The 16102-nt window shown below is 47.9% G+C and overlaps 2 protein-coding genes across 2 annotated transcripts in view; one reads left to right on the top strand and one right to left on the bottom strand.

The window, feature by feature from the left end:
• The window catches only part of XPO5 (exportin 5), a 42756-nt gene extending 30962 nt beyond the window's left edge, over positions 1-11794 (top strand). Inside the window, exons 21-32 of the mRNA XM_019738445.3 lie at positions 2503-2603; positions 4313-4409; positions 5213-5349; positions 6053-6150; positions 6651-6697; positions 7132-7229; positions 7830-7892; positions 8675-8760; positions 9230-9337; positions 9474-9611; positions 9807-9971; positions 10150-11794. Of these exons, the coding sequence (XP_019594004.1) occupies positions 2503-2603; positions 4313-4409; positions 5213-5349; positions 6053-6150; positions 6651-6697; positions 7132-7229; positions 7830-7892; positions 8675-8760; positions 9230-9337; positions 9474-9611; positions 9807-9971; positions 10150-10287 (1276 nt within the window). The 3' untranslated portion in view covers positions 10288-11794. The remainder of the gene's footprint in view (positions 1-2502; positions 2604-4312; positions 4410-5212; positions 5350-6052; positions 6151-6650; positions 6698-7131; positions 7230-7829; positions 7893-8674; positions 8761-9229; positions 9338-9473; positions 9612-9806; positions 9972-10149) is intronic.
• A 553-nt stretch (positions 11795-12347) lies between these two features.
• On the bottom strand, positions 12348-16101 carry POLR1C (RNA polymerase I and III subunit C). The gene is made up of 9 exons (XM_019738467.3): positions 15888-16101; positions 15694-15765; positions 14399-14506; positions 14024-14156; positions 13635-13754; positions 13387-13539; positions 13080-13229; positions 12854-12970; positions 12348-12707 (listed from the first exon to the last, which is right to left on the bottom strand). Exons 1-9 carry the CDS (start codon positions 15954-15956, stop codon positions 12589-12591), a joined length of 1041 nt encoding a protein of 346 aa, XP_019594026.3. The 5' UTR covers positions 15957-16101; the 3' UTR covers positions 12348-12588.
• Between the last annotated feature and the right edge of the window lies 1 nt (position 16102).

The following is a 16102-nucleotide window of genomic DNA, read 5'->3' on the forward strand; positions in this document are numbered from 1 at the left end:
TGCAAACTATAATGGGATATCACTTCACACCCATTAGGATTGCTCAAAAGTCAGAAAATAACAAGTGTTGGGGAGGATGTGGGGAAATTAGAACCTTTGTGCACTGTTGGTGGGAATGTAAAATGGTACAGCCATTTGTGGAAGATGATTCCTCAAAATATATGGTGGTTCCTCAAAAAATTAAAAATAAAATTAGCATATTATTCAGCAATTCCAGTTCTAGGTATATACTCAAAGAATTGAAAGTAGGGTTTCGAAGAGGTATTTATACACCCATGTTCACAGCAGCATTATTCACAATAGCTAGAACAGAAGTAAGCAAAGTATCCATTGATGGATGAATGGATAAGCAAAAGGTGGTCTATGTACACGATGGTATACGTACATAATTATTTGGTCTTTAAAAGGAAGAAAATTCTACAATATGCTACAACATGGATGAACCTTGAGGACATTATACTAAGTAAAATAAGCCAATGACAAAAAAACAAATACTTGTTGACGAAAGAAATTCCAAACCTAAAGAAAGATTTAAAGAGTTTATTTGAGCCAAAGCTTTGGGGCCAGTGGACTGAGATAATGCTCCAAGGAATAGCAGTTTTGCAGTTTATACTTTAGAATCAAAGGAGAAAACATAAGGAAGGTTACACGAAATCCATTGGAGGCAGATTAAGGAGGCAGGAGAAAGTAAAGTGGGGAAATAGCTAGTATCGGATGAAAAGTAAAATGGGAAAATACATACTTTTATATTGGTGGGTGCAGGATAGTTAACATGTAACATACATAGTTTATAGAGGTATGAGGGTAGAAGATAGTAAAGAGGAATGTTGGAGTTACTGGGGTGTTTATCTTTGGAGGTCTGGAAAAGAAACCATTCTGACATTTTAAGTATGTTATTCTAGATGCACAAAAACAATGGACAGGGTAGAGATTAATCTCATATAGGCCTTAGGATGTGACTTTCTATTCTAACCTGTTGAGTTAGAAATTTTTATGTGATCAAAACATCCCATGTGGTTACGTTCAGTTATTGAACTTGTCAGGCTTGTCAGGGTGGCCCCTTTTTTGTTCACATACTGTATGATCCTCCTTATATGAGGTACTTAGCATAGTCAAAATCATAAAAATATAAAGTGTAATGGTGGTTGCCAGGGGCTCGGGGAAGAGGGAGTGGGAAGTTATTGCTTAACAGGTATAGAGTTTCTTTTACAAGATGAAAATAGATGTGGAATGGATGATGGTGATGGTTACACAACAGTGTGAGTGTATGTAATACCACTTAACTGTACACTTAAAAAAATGGTGAATTTTATGTGTATTTTACCAGAATTTAAAAAATAAAAAGTAAAGCCTATTGCAATGTCAGTGTGAACAAGTCAGGCCACGGAGTAGGAGAAGATAATTTGTAACCCATGAATTGCAAAGGACCAATATCCAATAGTTCTGCCTGTTTGTGTCCACCATAGAGAAACTGTCACACACGTACACAGGACACCTCTACAGAAAAGCTCATCGTTGGGCTCTCTGTGTGAGCAAAAGAGGAGGGAGATGGAGAAATAAACTGGAAATACCTTACTAAGTGGCATTCTAAAAGACAGTTTAAACTAGTGTACCAATAAGTGTACATGTTTCATAAAAAGAAAATAGATAAAAGTAAAAAAACATAAGTGTATATGTTAAATTTTAAAAACGTTGCAGGTTTTTTTTTAATAGGCATGGTCTAAAAATGATTTGTTCAGTGTGCATCTTCAATATGTAACCTTGATGGTGTCTCTTATGGTCTGTGATTTTCTTTGTGCTTGAGATGTCTTATAATTAACTTTTAAAAGACAAGTAGGTAGTTACGCACTCTGGCTCTCATTGTTCGGTGTTGCCATTGCTGTGGGCAGCAGGGACCAATGTAGATGGCAGGTAGATCAGGTCCACGGTCACTCCTCCTTAATCACACAAAGCCAGTAACCGCTCAGGTAAGTCACTTTGGTGGGGAACAGACGCACATGTTGGGGATTGTGGGTGGTCCTCCAGGCGGCTGAAACACCTGTCAGAGCATCATGGGGTCCATGTTCTTGGCATGGAGGCAAGACATGGGTAACATGGGGGCCTGTTACCACCTGCTGTGTTCTGCCTGTGAATCAATGCCTCTGACGTTTTATCCCGTATTACTGGCAGTCGGAAAACAGTGCCGCAGCACTGTCGCAGGTCTAAAAGAACTTGGCTTTCTAGCTTCAGTCTGTGATACTGTCCAGATACCTCAGAATTTGTTTGTCGTTTTGATTGCTTTTAGGTTGTATACTATACAACTCTACTTAATAGCTTCAAGTCTGTTCTCTTTTCCAGGGAAACATTTAAATGTGTGTACCGTCTTTCCTTTCCCCTGCCAGGAGTAGTGTTGATAGGGAGATTTGTCTGTGTGGAAGTGTAGTATCACTGAATGACACGGTGAAAACCCCTCTTCTGCAACAGACTAGGAAAAGTTTACATAGCATCCTTTTTTTCTTTTAGAACTCACAATACTTTATATGCACCAGAAATGCTAGCCAAAATGGTAGAGCCTTTCACAAAGGCTCTGGATATGCTTGAAGCGGAAAAATCTGCTATTTTAGGTAAGAAATCTAGCCTTTTTTTCCTTGAAGTTCACCTTATCTTTAATGGGCTCCTCAGGCAGCCTCACTGTGCCTGTGTCTCCTCCTCCCCACCTGGCACCACCTTGACCACCTGTTTGTTCAGAAATGTATGTGTGGAGGTCCTGCAGACGCTAGGGACAAGTGCATTTACTTCGTTATCTTAGGACCCCCTCTGTGTGGACCCCCTCCTGCCCCCCTCCCCATCCTGTGGTAACCCCTCCAGGCAGTGGTGTGTGTTAGAGCTTTGAGGTTCTAAATAGACCATGGTTTTTTTGACCTGAAGGATATTAGCGTGCTTTCCTGTCTTTTATGTATGAAGAAAAATATTAAAACAATTAAGTTTAAAGAGCTTTTATCAATAAAATATTGTATGTTATCAAAAATTGTTAAGGAATAGTTTCTAAGCCATGTTTCCTGGATTAGAATATTTTTCCCATTCGTGAATGACTATGCAGTCAAAATTGGGATATGTGCTGTGAAGGAAAGTGGCTGTGACTGTTCATGGGTAGACCTCGCCCAATCTTGGGTGCAGTCAGAAGATTGCTCCCCAGAGGACACTTGAAGAATGAGAAGGAGCTAACTAAGTGGGGGGCAAGAGGAGACGGCTGAGCATTCTGGGCTAACAGACTGGCAGGTCCAAGATGCGGAGGCGTGCAGGAAAGAGCTTGGTATGTCCAGGGAATAGAGAGGGGTGACCCACGTGGCTGGAACGCAAGGAGCAAGGCCGTGGTTGGAAGTTAGCGCTGGGGACATCCAGAGTTGTGCCCATCTCTGAAGCTTTGTGCTGGCTCACCATCACTGCCACCACTGTATCTCTTCATCCCAGCCATAACCTCTGCCTGGCTATGAGTCAGCCATCCAGGGAGCAGGGTGCTGAAGGGTGTTAGTTTGCCTTTCCAGAGCTCATGTCTGTCTGTCTTGGCCTACGTGGTCCTGGGCCATTTCTTTTGGCACCACTACACGTAAGGTCCATGTTGCAGACACCAGTGAAAAACAAAACAAAATTTAAAAACTCCCAAGAAATGTTTTGCCATTCATATAAAAAGTAGATGTTGCATCACCACCCATTCGTCCCCCCATTCGGTTATTCAAATTAAGCCAGGAAGTCCCACTGTAGAAATATATGGCCAACCAAAACATACCTGAATGGACAAACAGTTCTGTGTGGCAGCTTCCAACCATGAGCAAGACTTGAAATGTAAAATTGCCTGTGATTAGAAGTACAGATCTTTTAAGGCAATTATCATACTGAGGTAAGTGGGTTTCATTTTGATCTATTATACATCTTGGGCTTCACATAAAATTTTGATTGAAAAAGAGGCTCTACAACTTAAAAAGGGAGGGGGGCATCCCCAGTGCTTTATGGAGAGATCATTTTGAGTTATCTGTATGTATTTTGGTACAAATCTCATCTGGAAAAACCCACAGAAAACTTGGGAGTACCCAGGTTTAGTCTGAAGTCCTGGGAACTTAAATAGATTTCAACTTTTCCTCCTAAGACAGTGTAGCATCACCTTTAGGGCAGCTCTTAGCACCTCCAGTTGGTAGAAGACTTGGCCAGCTTCTTTGCATTTACAGCACTCCTCACCCCCACCCCCACGCCCAAACCACATCTGCCCGCTGTAGGGTTGGCAAGTTGAGACCTTAGACAGCAGAACAACATGTACCTGACCTGTCTTTCTCTGTAGGATTACCTCAGCCTCTCTTGGAACTGAATGACTCTCCTGTTTACAAAACAGTCTTGGAAAGAATGCAGCGTTTCTTCTCTACCCTCTATGAAAACTGGTAAGGAACCGATGCTGCCACTCCATGTTCTCTTCCCAGACATGCACTGTTGAGGAATGGCCATGGGTTGGACTTTTGATCTAGAATTCTAGATCTAGGTAAGATGAGGCAACAATTTGAGAGGGAACTAATGAGTCTAGTGGCAAATCAAAATGAACAGGCTGTTTTCTTACATTTGCTTTTTTATAATAGTCATGTGTGCCTCAGTCCTAGCCTTGACTTGATATTTTATGCCCAGCTTGTCTGTTTCTGGGGCATAAAATGATGAGAGCAAAGCAGAAGACAGAGTGGTGAGGATGCATTTTCTCAGACTCCCTCCCTACCTGTAGCCTACTTTTCATGGGACACCGGGATTGGCTGACCCGATGTTGTCTTTGGGTCCTGGTTGTGGGCTGGGGAGGGAAGTGGCCCTCCTGTAGTGCCACAGCTCTAAGCAGCCACGCTACTGAGATTCTCCACTCAATCCATATTGCTTACGAGTAATGAAGGCTACTGTTGATTTTGGCTACCAACAGCTAGCTTTAAAAAGATGCTGAATCTTTTATCAAGAAGCTTCCATAAAAGTGGGAGGTGGAGAGGCCTGATTTTCACTTCTGATAAAAGATTATGTTCACATCTTCAAAGTATACTGATGAACTAAAGTTCTCTTAAGGAGTAAATACAATTGCTCTTCTAGCCAACGAGTTTTGTTGTAGGCTGCAATTCTCTGTGCCAAAGAGTCATGGCACAGAGACTTCCCAGGGCAGTCGGGGCTGGCAGGAGAAGCTGTTGGGTCTGTCGTTGCACGTGGTTTGTCTTTACAGCTTCCACATCCTGGGGAAGGCAGGCCCTTCCATGCAGCAGGACTTCTACACCGTGGAGCACCTGGCCACCCAGCTCCTCAGCTCAGCCTTCGTCAACTTGAACAATATTCCTGACTACCGACTCAGACCCATGCTTCATATCCTTTCAAAAGTCCCTAGATCACCCAGAGGGCCGAAGATGGGAGACAGGAACAGTTTACGGGCACCAGAGGAGGCAGAGCTGAGCTGCGTGGAATAGATGGGATCATTTATCTCAGTGTATAATAACACGTGAAAAGGACAAGAAGAGTGAAGTAAATAAGCAGGAGAAACAGGAGGGCAGTCCAGGGGGCCTGGAAAGCTCTCTCCTTAGGGGTAAACCTTTACCATCCCGCTTCTTGGAAATACAGAAAATGAAGCTTTTATCCCTTTTGTATGTTTCGTCAGGTGCTTCCTCCTTGAAGACGCACTCTCATACTTCATTCTCATTTGGGTTCTTTGTTTGTTTGTTTGTTTTTGCTTTTGTGAGTATCTTCCCTGAAGTTACAAGGAGAATGTATCACAAGGGTGTCTCCTATTTTTTTCCTCCCTCCTTTCAGGCAGTCCAGTGCCCATAACGTGCAGTCTAGTAAAAAGCACAGTTACAGTAAAAGTACAATGGAAATGTATCCACGCAGCTTAGGATTTTCAGAAAAGAGCTTGACATTTTTTGCCTATTAGCAGGATGTTCTTGGCATCTTGCAAGGCCTTTGGGGGTTGACTTTGACCGAGGGCTCAGGGTACTGCCTAGCAAGTGAGGGGTGCTTTAGAATGCGAGGCGTGTGTACGCATGTGCTAAAACTTCTTAACCTGCGGCGGCATGGGTCTTTGTGAAGCCTCTGGTGCTCTTCTGCCCCCCCGAGCACTACGAAGCCCTGGTGTCTCCCATCCTTGGGCCTCTGTTCACCTACCTCCACATGGTAAGAGACTGGGTAGGAACGGGTAACGAAGAGGAGTTTTAGGGTGGGTGGCCTCATGAGTCTTGCACGTCATGAGCTCCTGAAAATGCTGTCTCCAAGCCCTGCCAGGATGGCTGTGCAGCCGTCCCACCGTCGCTGCAGTGGATTGAGCAGCCCCCCAAGAACCAACTGGTTTAATTGTCCACAAAGCACCACAAAGCAGAGTCAGCTTCTGTTCCTAGCCTGTTAACAGAGGAGAGGTGATCGTGTCTGGAGTGACCCAGGAATTTTAAAATTATTGATCCTGTCCAAGCAAAGAAATGTTTGATCTGCTGCCCTCGTGGGTGTGGGAGAGGTTACAGAAACCATCTCTGTTTTGTTAACCTTGTGGGTCTCCCAAGGCTCTGTCACTGATACCTGCTGTCATCCCTGGCTAATTCTAGTGATGAAACGGACCTTAGATATGATCTGTTCCAGCTTTCTCCCCAATTCTAGCACTTACTTCCTTTTTGTTTTCCCAGAGGCTTTCCCAAAAATGGCAAGTCATCAACCAGAGGAGCCTGCTGTGGTAAGGAACATCTCTTTTCCTTGATGGATGAGTTGGAGCCAAGTTTGGAGTGGGAATAGGTTTGGAGTGGGTGGCGGATGGGGGAGGGGGTCTGCGGGACCAGGGCTAGAACCGCAGTGGGTGACAGTCATTGTCAGCCTAATGAATGATAGGTGGCTTGTCTGTGCCCATTAGCAGACTCAGAGCAGTGCCTTAGGAGAAGCCGAGACATGCTACCCACTTAGGATTCAGATGCAGTACCCTCTGCCAGCTGGACAGAGTCACAAGTCATAACATCCCTCAGTGGATCCTTGCTGTCCATTCCCAACATTTGCTTGGAATGTAGACCAGAAAGACGCCCGGAGGAAGTGGGCGCAGAGCTTCTGGTTAGGGTCCCTGCTCTCCTTGTCTTTCCCCTCTGCACTCCCATGGAACTTGCCCCCGATTTTCTGCAGTGGAGAAGATGAGACTGCAGATGAAAACCCAGAGTCTCAAGAGATGCTGGAGGAACAGCTGGTGAGGATGTTAACCCGAGAAGTCATGGAGCTCATCAGTAAGTGGCGCGTGGGAGCCAGCGGTGGTAGAGACGAATTTTTCTGGAGAAAGAACTGGTCACTCACCCAACCCCATGAAGGCATCTTTGCAGCAATACTGATAGACTGATAAGAAAGAATTAACTAGATAGAAACTAGGTGGTCCTTACGTCAGTCTATGGAGATTTTATGAATTGCCAGCTGAATTGTATTTGTTCATATTAAGGCCAAAATATGGTCTAAAATTTGGTAGGATGAAAATAGCAGGTAGGAATAACTTCTCAGCTTTGTTAAAATCGGGAAAAAGTTAGTTCTTGGACATGAAGGTGGTTAATTTTTTGATTTTGGGGCCATTTCATTTGTTTGAAATACAAAGTAGACCAAAGATTTATGAGGTATCCTCTTGTGGTCACTTAGTCTCAGAAAATTTTGTAATTTCCTTCCAGTTACTTAAATTTGAAGAGGAACCAGAACAGTCTGGTCACATGCCTCTGTTTCTATCAGTGAGGCTGATGTTGTGCCTGGACAGTGCCCCCCCTTCCCTCCTCATCACTTGCCCAGGGAGTCTGGGATCTGTTGTCTGGTGGTAGTAGCCCAGTAACCCTGCTTTCTTGCTTTAGCGGCATGCTGTGTTTCAAAGAAAGGTGCTGACCACAGTGCTGCCCCCCCTGCAGATGGAGATGGTAAGCAAGCCTCTTGTGTGGCCCTCCGAGCTCTTCAATAGCATCCCTTCTGTAGCCAGGTCACTTCCTAGCAGTCTGGGGGGGGGGGGGGGGTGTTGTACATCTGGCTTTCCTCTGTGCTGGCGCTCTTGCTGTATTCCCCCAGCATATTCCCACCTCAGAGCATTTGCACTGGCTGTTTCCTTTATCTAGAATGATTTGCCTCCCGACTATACATGGCCTTTTCCCTCGCTTCATTTGGGCCTCTGCTCAAATGTCAACCCTGAGAGGTAGTCCCTGGTCAGCTTATCCAAAATAGCAACCTCAGCCACTCTATATTCTCCTCCGCTCTATTTTTCTTCAGAGCATGTAGCACTGCATGACATTACGTTTTATTTATGCTTTCGTTTTTTATTTGTCTCCCTCACTAGAATGTCACCTCCCATCAGGGAAGGGACTTTGTCCTATTCCTGTGGCAGGGTATCCCCAGTAACTAAATCAGTGTTTACTACAGTGGGTCCGCAGATGTTTGTTCAGTGACAAAAGAGCCTCACCATTTGCTTAAGTAATTGTCCAGAAAACCTTGTTTCCCACTGTTTCTGAAACGTGCAGCTAGATACATCTCTACATCTGCCACGGGCAGGGGCTTCTGCACCCTCATGAGGCTGGGGACTGTCCCAGTGCTACTCAAGCGCCAGTCAGCCCCGGGTTCTCAACCTTCCTTTCCTCGGTGGGCTTCTCTCAGGACAGGCTTTTCTCTGTTCTGAAAAGATGCAGCCTAACCCTCTGTTCTCTGCTTCCAGATGAAGAGATGATGGCCACAGAGGTAGTAACCCCGTCGGCCGTGGCGGAGCTCACAGACCTGGGCAAATGCCTAATGAAGCATGAGGTGGGTGGGGCTGCAGGTGAAGTTCTTCTCCTTTCCCAGCTTCTACTTCTCTTATTCTGGGATGCCATCGGAAGTTTTGGGGGTAAAACTCCTTTATGCAAGTTAGGTTCCTGGTTTCTAAAGCCCCAGAAAACAGAGGGGAAAGCACAAGGTCATGGGGTGCTCCCTGCTGGCATGGGCAGAGGCTCTCAGGAGAGCTCGGAGCTGCACTGATGCCAGTGCCTCGTGTTCAGCGCCCCCAGGCCTGACCCTGTCTTCCTCCTACACATAGGTTTCCTCTTCTGTGTCGGTGGTTTTTCCTTCTTTTTGAGTGCCTGATACACAGAGGAAAGCAAGAAACTCACTTCTCTTTTTTAAATACGCTCATTTTCCCACTTACCTACGATTAAAACTCCAGCTCCTGTTACATAAGCATACTCAGAGAAAATGTGCTTATTTCCTGTTGTAATGCTTCATCCTTTTCCGTTAGGATGTTTGTACGGCGCTATTAATTACAGCCTTCAATTCCCTGGCCTGGAAGGATACTCTGTCCTGCCAGAGGACGACCACACAGCTCTGCTGGCCCCTCCTCAAACAAGTATGGTTATTCACCCCTTCTCGCCCCTCTGAAAGGTTTGGGTCATGAGGATTGACTGAATCAGTTGAAAGAATTGGGGTACTGCCTGCCTAGTGGTAACAGCCTGCTTTGGCCCTGAGCACAGCTGTCTCCCCAGGTGCTGTCAGGGACACTGCTCGCAGACGCTGTGACGTGGCTTTTCACCAGCGTGCTCAAGGGCTTACAGACGCACGGGCAGCATGACGGCTGCATGGCTTCCCTGGTCCACCTGGCCTTCCAGATATACGAGGCGCTGGTGAGTGGAGAAAGCAAGGGGGCAGGATGGCTGCGGCTTCATTCTTCACAGCCGGCTCCCCTCAGTCGGGCCTTACCCTAAGTGTAGGCAGCTGCCCAGTTGTTAGTGCTTCCCAAGGAGTGGGTGTGACAAGGAATGGGCAAGGTGGCAGGGCCCAAACCTACCCCACTGAGCGGGTTTACCCTCACTTCCCAGCGTCCCAGGTACCTGGAGATAAGAGCTGTTATGGAGCAGATCCCTGACATACAGAAGGACTCTCTGGACCAGTTTGACTGCAAGCTTTTGAACCCGTCTCTGCAGAAAGCTGCCGACAAGCGCCGGAAGGACCAATTCAAACGCCTCATTGCTGGTTGCATTGGGGTAGGTCATGCACCTTCCTTTGTGCTCCCAGCCACCCTTGCGGTCTTCTTAGACCATGCGTTCGTGTTAGGGCAAACCAGAAAGCAGCTATTGTCGTTGGCCATTACGGTGAGGTGGTCTTAAAAACAACCCACTACTTAGGGTCCAGCATTAGTTCTCTCTCATTTGCTTTCCACAGAAACCCTTGGGAGAGCAGTTCCGAAAAGAAGTTCACATTAAGAATCTTCCCTCACTTTTCAAAAAAACAAAGCCCATGTTGGACGCAGAGGTGCTGGACAACGAGGAAGGAGGCCTGGCCACCATCTTTGAACCCTGAAGCAAGCTTTGGGCATCCTTCCTCGGCCTTTGTTACCATCCTTCTGCCCCTTCGTAGCTAATCTCTAGGCCTCTGTCAACTGCCACCTCACTTACCACCATTGTCAGCCTGGAGATACTCAGCTCTGGAGCTGGAAGAGTGGGCCCTGTGCAGGGCCAGAAGTAACTGTACTGAAGTATCAAGAAAGGGAGTGAGGGCTAATACCATGCTGTCTAGATCTCCCAAGTATTTCACACTCTACTTGGAGGTGGGGCTTTTCCGAGCGGGAAAAGCTAGAGCAGAGCAGCCCTTCTCCCCAAGCCCTCCCGCCCCCATGCAGCCATATACCTGTGCAGTGGTAACTAGGGGTGCTCTACCCAGCACTGCAACTAGCCGGGCTTGTGGCAAGGGCTCAGCCGTGAACTACTTGTGCCAGAGTTCCCCCAGGACCATCGCAAGTCCCCCTGAGTCCCCATTGCCACTGGGCTGGCAGGGAGCCCTTGCCATCCCTCGGCATGTTTGGGTCAGGTGCTGACGGCTGAACTGAATTTGGCTGGTTCCTTGTTTTGAGCAAGAATCTGGTCAGCTGATGGGACCCATGGTACAGGCTACTGCTAAGCTCTGGACGTGGTATCAAGCGTATTACCTTCAGGGACCAGGGCTGGGCCAGCGTCTAGTACTCACATCCCCCTTAGAGCTCACGCACCGTGCCCTTCCATGAATGACCCCTCAGTGTGGTGTCCCCAGCCCCAGGGCCCACCCACGCACCAGAGCCACACTACCCTATCTAGCGTCACGTGATGCCATTGGAATCTAAGGGTAATGCAGACCAACTAGGCTACGTCTGTGACAAGCAGCTAGCAAAGCCACTGGTCTCTTAGGACTAGGCGTCCAGGTGCCTTCAGAAATCTCCCGGTCTTTCAGGTCCTGGTCACTTCTCTCACGGGCCATTTCCAAAAGAAAGAAAATATGCCTTCTCATCACCACCTGTATTGTGAGTCTCTGGTCTTCTCTAGAGCATAGGGGACATGGATGCGGGACCCTAGCCTTGAGGTCGTCGCCAGCCAGACACAATCCATACAGAAACCGTATCGCGTGTTCACGCCCTCTGCGCAGATGGAGGCCTGTCATCGAGCCAGTCCACTGACGGGTCTCGGTGAGGACGGAGGCGCGCGTGGACCGGAGCTCCAGCTTGTAGCTGTGCTGGCCCCAGGCAGGGGAGGCTCCGGGAGGCGAAGCCGCTTCTTCAACACAGACCTGCCCCGCGCCCTCTTCCTGGGTGGTGCGTGGGGCTTCTTGTCAACTGTGAAGGCCATCTCAAAGCATGTTTCCCTCCAGATGTGTTAGCTGCCTGTTCCTCTGTGGTTGGGGCTTGGAGGGCACAGTTGTATTTATTGTGTTGTACTATTTTTAACATCTTGTGACTTCATGCTAGAAGTTTTCTATTGTTTATAGAACCTTTTTGTAGACACATTAACTCTAAAGCACATCTGCATGTCAGTAAAAATCTCAATTTCATATAGAAAGAGCCCCGTCTGTCGTTTTCAAATTAGTGACATACTCCAGGGTCACTTCCTCATGAGCATCTTGCTAAGGGGACTGGACAGGAAGAACTGTGACTGATGGATGTGCTGTCCAGCTTTCTGACAGAACATCAGCTAGAAAGATTTCTGTTGCTGACGTACCTACACCAGGCGGCCCATACCGTCTGTGTCACCCATTACTGGAGGCGCCACTGAACCTGACCCTGAGGGACTGTCCCAAGGCAACTGCTGTTCTCCCTCGTGGCTCTTGGTGGCAGTGTGACATGACTGCTAGGGACCACCCTGTTTTCTATTGGCAACTTTCTCCATTATCCAAGGGCTACGTTAAGTGGTGCACAGTATTTTTGTCCAGTCTGTGCCCCCAGAAAACACCTCAATTTGGCGTTGCTCCTGAGGCGTCAGAGGGACTTGGCCCTGACCAACAGTGACATCTGAGTCATGGGTCCCTAACTGCTAAGTCATGCCACACCTGTTCTGATGTGGTGCAGACCCCATACTTGCAGACCAAAACTGAGTAAGGGGTCTCCGACAAAACAATTTTTGTTTGGATGTGAGTTTATTTACATAAAAGCCTTACAAAGGCATAAAAGTCACATTTTGTTTCACATTTAACAAAATGTATTGACTGAAATAAAGCTGGCATTGTCCCACACACTCAGGACACCTAGTCCCGCGGGGCTCTCTTGAGCAGTCCTGTGGTGGCAGGTCAGAACCCAAAGGCCTCAGCTTGCCTTGGGTGCATCCAAGCCCCACCTTGCCCCTGAATCTGGGGCCGGCCTCAGTCCATCTGAACGGCATCTAGTTCATCCAAGAACCGCCGGCACTTCCCCATCAGGACCTTGATGGCTTCGCTCACCAGCACATCTGGTGGCAACACCCCCGTTGACTCCACAGAGACTGGAACCAAAGAGACATTTTAACCCAGGTAGGGCTTGCAAAAGCTCCTGCATTAAGTCATTGCTAGATTCCACATCTGGACTCTGCAAGGAAGCTGTAGCACCAAAGCCGCCCGTCCCTCTCTCCGCCCCACCCCCAGTACTCACAGATGTAATGGTCTCGAACCCGAGCAAGCCGTACAACCTTCTTTAGCTTCTCATTCCGGAAGACTTCCCTGCTGAAGGTATCTAGCCGGGGATTGGCAACTCTGGCCACCTTTTTACCTAATGAAAACCAACCATGTTAGAAACACGAGCCCCAAGCTTGTATGTCTGCTGCCTTCAAGAAAACATACTTTAGGTCCTGACCTGAACAGCACCCCAAATACCGTACCGTGGACTTCATGCACTTCAATAACACCCGGTGAGAAGCACTGGCGCAGCTCCTCAGCGGCCTCCCCTTCCACGGGCTCGAGCAAGGTGATGTCCGGCAGGAGCCTGTAGCTGGCTGTTGCCACAGGTGAAAACTTGGCATGATCTTTGCCTAGAGGGAAAACAGCACCTGTGGGAAAACCCTTCTTCACGTTCCCAAAGGCCCACTGGCTTTCTGCCCATCACATCTCAGCTGAGTCCCTTAGTCACACCTCATGCCACTGGATTGGAACTACCTTCCTCAGCAGGGCAGCCCCCAGGGTTCTCACCAATGCCCTTAACACAGTGCATGAGTAGGTCGATCTCCTGGCCAGGCCGCAGCTGCGCAATGAGGATGTCGTCATGCACTGGTCGGATAGTGCCCTCCGGGAAGAGGTCAGCCTGGTTCCCGAGGGGGACCCACGTCATGTGTCTGGTGTACACTGGAGGGAGAAGCACATCAAGAAGACCCCAGTCCCTAAAACCGGCACCCACCAACAGATGGGCCCTCTTCCTTACCCTACCAATCAACACTCACCTTTGTGGTTCACATAGAGTTCATTGGGGTCAGAGGAATCTTTAGCAGCATGGGGGTTCCGAGTGCACCTGACTTGCAGCCGAAACTGCAGCGTGTCTATCTCGGTGCCTTCTTCATCTCCTGCACAAAGGGAGGCGGTGGCAGCTCTTAAAGGACTAGTGAATATTTGAGCACCATGCTGAATGCATTAAATTTCTCATGTCCTGGACAAATTTAGTAAGGCAAGGGCAGGGGTTCTCATGGATAAAAAGAATGACGTACCAAAAGATTGCCTAAGGTCTTGTAGTAGTCAATCCAGGATTTGAATACAGGCAGTCTGATTCTAGAATCTACTCTGCAGAGGAGAGCTGCTCCCTTTTTCCCCAAATTTCATTTTCTCAAACTCTCACCTTGGTTCCGATATTCAAAAAGACGGGGGTCCGCATGGATGGGAATGAGCCCCAAGCGATGAGCGAGGATCTCATCCTGCACAATGGATGTGTTGTTGTACACCAGGACTTTTTCCACAGCCATGGTTGGCACCTGCCCAACAAAACAATCACTCATCTACAAAGACCTTAAAGACTCCGCACCTATTCCCAGCCGGCTGACATAGATAGGGAGAGACCTCTTCCTAGAAGAATCCTTGATTAGAAGTTTACAAATGAGCAAGAGGAATGCTCAGCAAAACGGCAGGAAAAATAAACCCTGAAACAATTCTACAAGCGAGGTCAATGGCACGGTTTCCCCATGCAGCTCTACCCCGTCACCAGGCCCACCAATACCTCAGCCAACAGAATGCGTCGAAAAGCATTGGCAATGGCTGCGTCAATTCCCACCATGTCAAACTCCAATGAGTTTTCATCCAGGTGTACCACATCCACATGGAAATTCTAAAGGGACAGGAAAAACACTAAATGATGCTTGCTCTCTGTATAATCAATACCTGCCCCCCCTGGGTATTCCCCTCAAGGTATTAACATTCTGTCTCATCCAAAAACCTCCCTTTGCCCAGATGGCCCTCATTAGATGTTCCATCCTCCCCAAGTCCTCCTTTATGAGTTTCTTTTTAAAAGTCTCCCTGTTTTCATCTTCCATTCATTTACAATCCTCTGCAGTATGGCTTCCGGCCAGGCCATCCGCAAAGGCTATTGTACTAAAGAACGTGCTTCCATACTGCTTAGTCCAGTTGACACTACTCAGTCCTTATTACATTCCTCTGTTGTATCTGGCATTGTTGATAGGGTCCCTCCTTTTTCGAACTCTATTGCCTTGATTTCTGAGCACCAATCTGGTTCTCTCCCTTCTCTGATCAATCCTTCCAAATTCATTGTCTTCCACCTACTCCATAAATATTACGGTTTCCCAAGTTTTTGCTTTCCCAAACCTATTTCCCAAGTTTTCTCTCCAGGGTGACCTCAACCACACTCATGGTTTTAGCAACTATCTCTATTGACAACGCCCCAAATTATATCTCACTTTTGACCTCAATTGAAACATACATTCTACTAGCCTGCTAGACTTCTCCACCTGAAGGAAACTGAAAGCATGCATCACCATTTCCCAGCCCCAGTTCTCATCAATAAATGACACCACCATCCATCAAAGCAGTTCCCCAAGCTATGTCATTTTACAGTCTCCCCTCACGGTTGGTATCAAAGCAATCACTAAACCTACCTTCTATCTCCCCTTTGCTCTGTCACTTAGTGTCTAAGACACACTTTATTCAATCTTGCCTACCATTCATGCTGACCCACTTTACTTCTGCCCTCCTCCCCATTCTAGATTAAGTGCCTCTGCGGAATGGGACAGCCCGCGACCCACCTCCGGTCATCCTTAGTGCTATCAACCGCCTTTGCCACATTATACTGGAATCATTTGCTTACCCGCGCTCTTCCCCAACAAGACTGAATATGTTCGCAGACCAGAGCAGAAACCGTGTACACGGAGCGCCTAACACAGCACTCAATAAACGTTTTAGGAACGGAGCGAAACCCAAGGATAGCTTCTGAGGCACCGGCTGCTCAGATCACACTGTCCGATCCTCATACCCTCTCCGGACACCTCCGGCTCCACCCACCTTCTCGAAGCGGTCCTGGTCCCAGGCATCATCATAACCGGAATAGTTACCGGGAAAGTCGGTGGTATGAACCTAGAGCAGAGAAGAGTCTGTCCGCGAAGGGGCAGCGAGGCCAAGCCCGTCCCCACTCCGATCCCAACTCATCCCTGTTCCACTCTCATTTCTCCTCCCGAGCTCAAGACCGCAAGGCTTACATTGCGAACCCCGAACTCCCCGAGAACCACGCGGCTCCGCATTTCCTCCACTGCCTGGGGCGCCGCCATCTTCAACCCCTCCACGTGACTAGGGTAGCAACTGGCGCCTGCGTTCTAATCGCCCTCCTCCGTCTCCGTGGCAACGCCCCGCCGCCTGGAAGGTTAAATATCGCGAGATTCTGCCCTGTCTCCGTCCACGTCCCCAGCTTCCGGAA

Source organism: Rhinolophus sinicus, chromosome 2 (assembly GCF_057876585.1).
Source record: "Rhinolophus sinicus isolate RSI-liver-muscle chromosome 2, RSI-T2T, whole genome shotgun sequence".
NCBI lineage: Eukaryota > Metazoa > Chordata > Mammalia > Chiroptera > Rhinolophidae > Rhinolophus > Rhinolophus sinicus.

Bases quoted from the DNA above. Each gene is read 5' to 3' on its own strand.
- POLR1C (XM_019738467.3), bottom strand. From the start codon at position 15,956: ATGGCGGCGCCCCAGGCAGTGGAGGAAATGCGGAGCCGCGTGGTTCTC. The intron at 15,766-15,887 runs GTAAGCCTTGCG...TCTCTGCTCTAG, and splicing joins GGGAGTTCGGGGTTCGCAAT to GTTCATACCACCGACTTTCC. The intron at 13,755-14,023 runs GTGAGAGTTTGA...CCCTTTGTGCAG, and splicing joins TTTTGAATATCGGAACCAAG to GAGATGAAGAAGGCACCGAG.